The sequence below is a fragment of the Triticum aestivum genome, chromosome 6A, assembly GCF_018294505.1.
Source record: "Triticum aestivum cultivar Chinese Spring chromosome 6A, IWGSC CS RefSeq v2.1, whole genome shotgun sequence".
NCBI classification, from domain to species: Eukaryota; Viridiplantae; Streptophyta; class Magnoliopsida; order Poales; family Poaceae; genus Triticum; species Triticum aestivum.
In genome coordinates this window covers 373,137,247-373,143,874 of record NC_057809.1, presented here as the reverse complement: position 1 = coordinate 373,143,874, position 6,628 = coordinate 373,137,247, and the positions used below count along the sequence as shown (strand labels likewise).

General features: G+C 41.6%; 1 protein-coding gene across 6 annotated transcripts in view; it reads left to right on the top strand.

Annotated features, from left to right (window-relative positions):
* The window catches only part of LOC123127572 (protein PHYLLO, chloroplastic), a 26,556-nt gene that overhangs the window by 2,322 nt on the left and 17,606 nt on the right, over positions 1–6,628 (top strand). The window contains exons 4-10 of one of the 6 annotated variants that reach the window (XM_044547317.1): positions 2,170–2,286; positions 2,411–2,488; positions 3,114–3,170; positions 3,673–3,741; positions 3,994–4,104; positions 4,168–4,362; positions 4,626–4,723. In XM_044547317.1, coding sequence (XP_044403252.1) covers positions 2,170–2,286; positions 2,411–2,488; positions 3,114–3,170; positions 3,673–3,741; positions 3,994–4,104; positions 4,168–4,362; positions 4,626–4,723 — 725 coding nt within the window. Of the gene's footprint in view, positions 1–2,109; positions 2,287–2,410; positions 2,513–2,926; positions 2,957–3,113; positions 3,188–3,672; positions 3,742–3,993; positions 4,105–4,167; positions 4,363–4,625; positions 4,725–6,628 lie in introns of those variants that run through there. The other 5 variants (XM_044547316.1, XM_044547318.1, XM_044547319.1 and 2 more) reach the window with 5 other exon arrangements.

Below are 6,628 nucleotides of genomic sequence, written 5' to 3'. Positions count from 1 at the left end.
GTATATCATATCTCCTCTTCCTATTAGATTGGTCTTTTGGGATAGTGTCTTGGTTTCAAGTCTCAGTGTATATATATATATATAAGTCTATTCATCATCTCGGGTGAAGAATAAGTAATTCTTCACCCTGGTGTAAACTCTCTCTACACATGGTTTCTTTTGAATGTTGTAATTTTACCTCACGCATGTCGTAATCTTACCTCACCGGCATGTTGTAATCTTACCTCACATGCATTGAATTCTCACCCGCATGTTATAATATTTCTTCATCTCAAGCATGCATGTGGTAATCTTATCTCACACGCCTGACACATTTCTTTCTCACGGTGGGTGTTAAGAAGACCTTAACTACACACCATAATATTACCTCACATGCATTTTGGTTCTTACGGTGACTATAGGGTGCGTGAGAAGGTGGGGTGAGGAATAAGAATTCTTCACCAAGGGTATGTATGTATGTATATATATACATATACAAATGTTTCCTACAACCCGGTGGTAGTTACCACCACTTGAGTTTTGTATGCTGTATGTTGTATCTATCAAATCGGAGAGTATGTACGCGTAGTATGCTGTATGTAGTATATCATATCGGAGAGTATGTACGCGTAGTATGTAGTATATAAGAATGTTTAGGTAGTATACATACTACTTTTTTGGTAGTATGTATCGTATTTTGAGTATGCTCCTTTTTACGTACAAATATGTACGTATTTCACAAATATAATAAAAACCATGGGCCAACTTGCAATTTTTTCATGTAACTCACTTTGAAATATCTTATATATGGACACACTTACAATGAAAGTAGTATATATACTACTACATTTTTGTATATGAGACATGAGAGTAACTACCCCCAGGTGGTAGGATGTATTTTCCCTATATATATATAACATCCTACCACGTGGGGGTAGTTACCCCACATGTCCCATACACTACCATATGGTACTATATATACTACTTTATCATTTTAAATATGTCCATATACTATATCTAAGATATTTTGAAGCAAGCTATACGAAAAAATTGCATGTGAGTCCATAGTGTTTGTATATTTTGAAAATACCTTCATATTCATACGTATGAAACAACATACTAAAAATAGTACATACTACCTAAAAAATAGGATATATACTACCCAAATATTCTTATACATGACATACTACATGTACATATTCTTGGTTTTGACAGATACTACATACAAAACTCACGTGAGGGTAACTACCACTCGTGGTAGGAAACATTTGTCCTATATATAATTATATATACACAAGTTACCACCACTTGCATCTTGTATGTTGTATATAGTACATACAAATCAGAAAGTATGTACGCGTAGTATGCAGTATATAAGAATATTTAGGTAGTATATATACTACTTTTTTGGTAATATGTATTGTATTTTGAGTATGCTCTTTTTTAGTACAAATATGTATGTATTTCATAAATATAATAAAAACCATAGGCCAACTCGCCATTTTTATGTAACTCACTTTGAAGTATCTTATATATAGTATATGAACATACTTACAATGATAAAGTAGTATATATACTACTCCCTCCGTTCCTAAATATTTGTCTTTCTAGAGATTTCAACAAGTGACTACATACGAAGCAAAATGGGTGAATCTACACTCTAAAATATGTCTACATACATCCGTATGTTGTACTCCATTTGAAATGTCTAGAAAGACAAATATTTGGGAACGGAGGGAGTACTACATAATAGTATATGAACATACTTACAATGATAAAGTAGTATATTTTTATGGTAGGATGTGTTTTCCCATATATATAGTTTATGTAATGTTTGGCAATGGAACACATGCTCTGTGACCAAATTTGGCGATCGAGCGTTCATATTAGAGATCCTGATTCAGTGGCTGGGTCACTGGCCGTACACCATTTATTTATTGTACATCTGAAGTGCCAAAAACGGAAATCAGCTCTGATGAGGAACATGTAAAAGCTAATGAATCATTTTCCTTCGTGATGGGGAACATGTAAAAGCTAATGAATTGTGTTCCTGCACATTTATTTTCTGCAAACAATCCATATAACAGGCTCTGGCAATTTACAGAACTGTTTTTTGGGTATTATTTGCAGGCATCACATAGATATTTGATCTTGTAGCATTCGTGATGCTCAGCAACATTGAATTTACAGGTTGAGTTGACCGAATTTGTTGGCTATTCTGTGCTATCATCAACTATGGTTTGGGATCATTTTGTATCTCATACATTTGAGGATTCGGTTTGTTTGTTTGAATCTTGTTTCAATCAGGTATGTGAAACTAAGCACAATGATGATAGATCTTCTGCGTTGCTTAACGTTCTTAAAATCATAGAATGTCTGCATATATCTTCTTTACCACTGGACTTCTTTTTTGTGCACCTTCACCTTGTAGGTATGTGGTAGCTATGATTCTGCAGCTAGCAGCTGTTATGAAGGCATGATGACGAATTACATTGGAGAATCACATTTGGTAGAGACTGTGAATGCTCAGTTGGTAAATATCTCTGTATATTAACTACTTTGGTGATGATATAAGTACATACTCTTGCCTATTTATTTCCCATGTTAGTTCCTTCTGTCATGATGCCGCAGTCCTGTTAAATATTTATACCACCATTAGCTATTTCAGTTATTCCAATGTGCTAGCTCCTTTATCCTAATTAGTTCACGTGGCTTTGAGACTGAAATAAAATTTAGCTTCCTCATTTGAAGATAAGAAGGGCAGGGTCTTACTTGTTACCGCTATGATAGTACCTACTTATCGGTTGAAGTTTGCAATACTGATTCTTATTTATCTAAAGCTATCTCTTTCATCCATTCTTATGATCAAAAAACCTTTGTTGCAACAGAATTTTTGTTTGAAATATGAAGCGTCTGCATTTTAAACGAGAGATAAAACAAGCCGGCCTCCAATAATTAGCTTATGACCAATGCTAAAGTTAGTCGCTCATAACCTATGCAAACTTTTGGCCATTCATCTTGAACCAGTCTGACAGTTACTGCAGTGGTTATTGTATTTCCACAATACTCTAATATTCCTATTATCATATAAGACCTTAGTCTTAAGTTTGAATTTACTGGACCCGCCTTTCCAGGTATACTTGGATGGCGAAGTTCTTGTCAAAGTAGATGCTGAAATCAGCATGCAAAAGGTATCCTCTTAACCTTGGTAAGTTACTTGAAATTAACTATTTCTTGCTTTGGTTTTAAAATAACCTTTTCCTGTGTAAAAGATTATTGTGCTTCTTTCTTTGTGGCTTCTGGACGTTGTCCTTATCTTGCTGGAAAGTACATATCACGATTTTGCAATATTAATTCGGGATTAGGTTTTGGTCCTTAGACCATTGATATGGCTCCAAAGTATTTCTTCAGTTTAAAGACCCGTCAAATTTATAGATTTTATGAGTCATTAAGGTGGGAGCGGAACGAATTAGTAGGTGCCCCAGTGTCAGTATCTGTAAATAGACTTATTCCTGAAATTGGCAGACCAAAAAGGTAAAGTTAAGTTTACACCTAAAAATGAACACCGAAGTTGGGCAAACAGAATTTCTATATCAATTTTTCTTCCTTTTGAATTTTTCTGTAGTTTATACTCTCTGTTAAGAGTGCCTTTGAATTATTGTCCTGACCAGAACTGCCATTTGTTCTTTGTAGGAGAAATTTCTGATGTCCGAGCAGTCATTTATTCGCTTTTCACCACACTTCTTATTTTCTGCAAACATGGTAAATTTCTACCTGAGTCTCCTTTGCAACCAAACCGCTAATGAATTATCATTTGGAAACATAGCCTTGGCGTACTAACATTTTTTGTAGCAATTTTCAGCTCTGAGAAAGAACACCAAACATAATCATACAACTATACAATGACATAGACTAATTAGATATGAGAACTGCCATTTATTCTTTGTAGGAGAAATTTCTGATGTCTTAAGCTGCCGTTAACAAATGCTAAAACTGTTCTCTCGCGTCCTGTAGGACCTACGCTCAGAAAGCAACAAAACCGAATCTTCTATTAAGAGCTGCTCTAACATTAATTCGGCATGGGCATCCCTTATAGTTGAAGAGTGTGTCAGGCTTGGTTTCACGGTAATCTTAACACACTAAATAGTTTTGCCATGTCTACCATGCCTCTGATGTGCTTTGCCTTAGTACTTTTGTATAGCTCCAGGGTCAAGGTCATCCCCACTTGCACTTTCTGCCACAGGCCACCCTTTGACAACTTGCATATCATGTTATGATGAACGTTCACTTGGATTTCATGCTCTTGGCTATGGGAGAGGTTCTAGAAAGCCTGCAATAGTAATTACATCATCAGGAACTGCTGTATCAAATCTTCTCCCTTCGGTGAGTGGCATATTTCACTTTCTTAATTTCTTTTCTTTTCTTACTGCTGCCAGCTTTCTACATCATCAGGAACTGTTTATCATATCTTTTTTTATCGAACCATGCGCTACTGCCAACTTTCAGAAGCCCTCTGGCTAGAATGTATGGCTTATGAAGGCATACATATGATCCCTTTGTGCTAATACATGTATTGTATGCTGCATTTTTCAAAGAGAAAAAAAAGTCTATAATATTACTAATATTCAGTCAAGTTTCCCATCTAGGTGGTGGAGGCGAGTCAAGATTTCGTACCAGTTATCTTGCTCACAGCTGATCGTCCTCCCGAGCTGCATGATACTGGAGCCAACCAAGCGATTAATCAGGTGCTTATGATCAATCAATGTTTAAATACAAATTTCTTGATGCCAGCTGCTCCTTTTCTAAAACTGCATGATTACTTCGGTATTTTGGCTACCTTTTGATAGCCTTAAATTACTTAAGATTTACCGAAAAAGGCTTTCGCCCTGCTTTATATTATAAAGCAAACCGCCCAAGCCAAACATCCAACAAGGTCCAGACACACACACACACACACAAGTCTCACACACACACAAGGTAGCAAATAGGGTTAATGCTGAGGGCACAGCTCAACAAGCCCTGGAAACAAAACAACACACTCACACACAGCAACCCGAACAGCAGGTCTAATCGGGCTCCGGAGGAGGGGGCGGCAGCGGGGGCGCCACGTGGAAGGCCATCGAGCGAAGGTCGGCGAGGAGGGTGTTGATGCCGTCCCGGTCCCGGGAGCGGCTAAGCGGCCGCCAGAGTTGCAAGTAACCACACATTTTGAAGATTGCGTCAGTCGCACGTCGAAGAGGCGCTTTCTGAATAACAAGCTTGTTGCGAATGGTCCAAAGCGTCCAGGCGAGGACCCCAACGCACAGCCATCTAATATGGCGGTAGCGAGGGGGGGAGGCGTGAATCTCTGCAAGCAAGTCGGGGAAGTTGGTGTTGCACCACTGTCCACCGACCGTTTCGCGAAAGTAGGACCACATGAATTGGGCTGTGGGGCAAGAGAAGAAGATGTGGTTAGCATCCTCCACCGTGCCGCACAGGGGACAAATCCCATCTCCTGGTCCATTACGCTTGAGGACCTCTACCCGAGAGGGAAGGCGTCCCCGGATCCACTGCCACAGGAAGATCCTGATCTTTAGAGGAAGGCGAATGTCCCAGATCAGGCTAAAGGGCTCAGGGGCCGATGAGGGTGCGAAGGCCGTGTATAAGGACTCAGTGGAGAAGCGGCCGGAGGGCTCCAGTCGCCAAGAGATGAGAGTCAGGGGCACCCTCGACGTCCATCGGAAGAAGAGCGATGTCCTGGAGGAGGGTGTCCCAAGCGGCCACCTCAAGGGGGCCGAAGGGGCGCCGGAAAGCGAGACGCCCTAAGTCAATAAGGGCCGTCTCGACATAGACCCGAGGGTCAACCGCTATGGCGAATAGATCCGGGAATCGAGCGGCCAGGGGGGAGTCCCCTAACCAACGATCGAACCAGAACAGGGTTGAGGACCCGGAGCCAACCGAGATGGACGTGCCGATGCGGAGCACGGGTAGTAGCTGAATCACAGCTTGCCAGAACTGGGAGCCACCAGAACGCTGACAGAAAGCTAGGGGTTGGCTCCGAAGGTACTTATTTCGGATGATGGTAAGCCAGATGCCTCCCTCCACGTTGGCGATTCGCCAGAGCCATTGGGTCAGGAGAGCAATGTTCATGCGCCAAGAAGACAAGATCCCCATACCACCCTGGTCCTTGGGTTTGCAAATATCGGGCCAGCTCACCATATGGTACTTCTGCTTGTCACCCTTGCCTGCCTAGAAAAACCTGGACTGGTATTTGGCGATCTCCTGATGGAGCGTCTCATGGAGGCTGTAGAAGCTCATGAGAAACCAAAGGAGGCTGGCAAGCGAGGAGTTGATTAGGAGTACCCGGGCCGCCTTCAAGAGCCACCTCCCCTTCCAAGGCTCTACCCGGTGCTACATCCAGGTCACTGTCGGGCGGAGGTCAGCCACAGTGAGTCGCGAGTCACTAATGGGTATCCCCAAATAGGTCGTGGGAAAAGTTTGGTTCCGCGGGTTGGCGGCGGAGGCGCGCCCGTGTTTCCGCAAGTTTGCCCTCAAGGATCTCGCGGGCCCGAATGGCCGCAATCTGCTCTAAGGGGGGTCCAACTTCCCCCCTGAAGATGATGGCCGAGTCAGTGGCCACCTTGGCGAGGTGGCCAAGGGGAACGACATC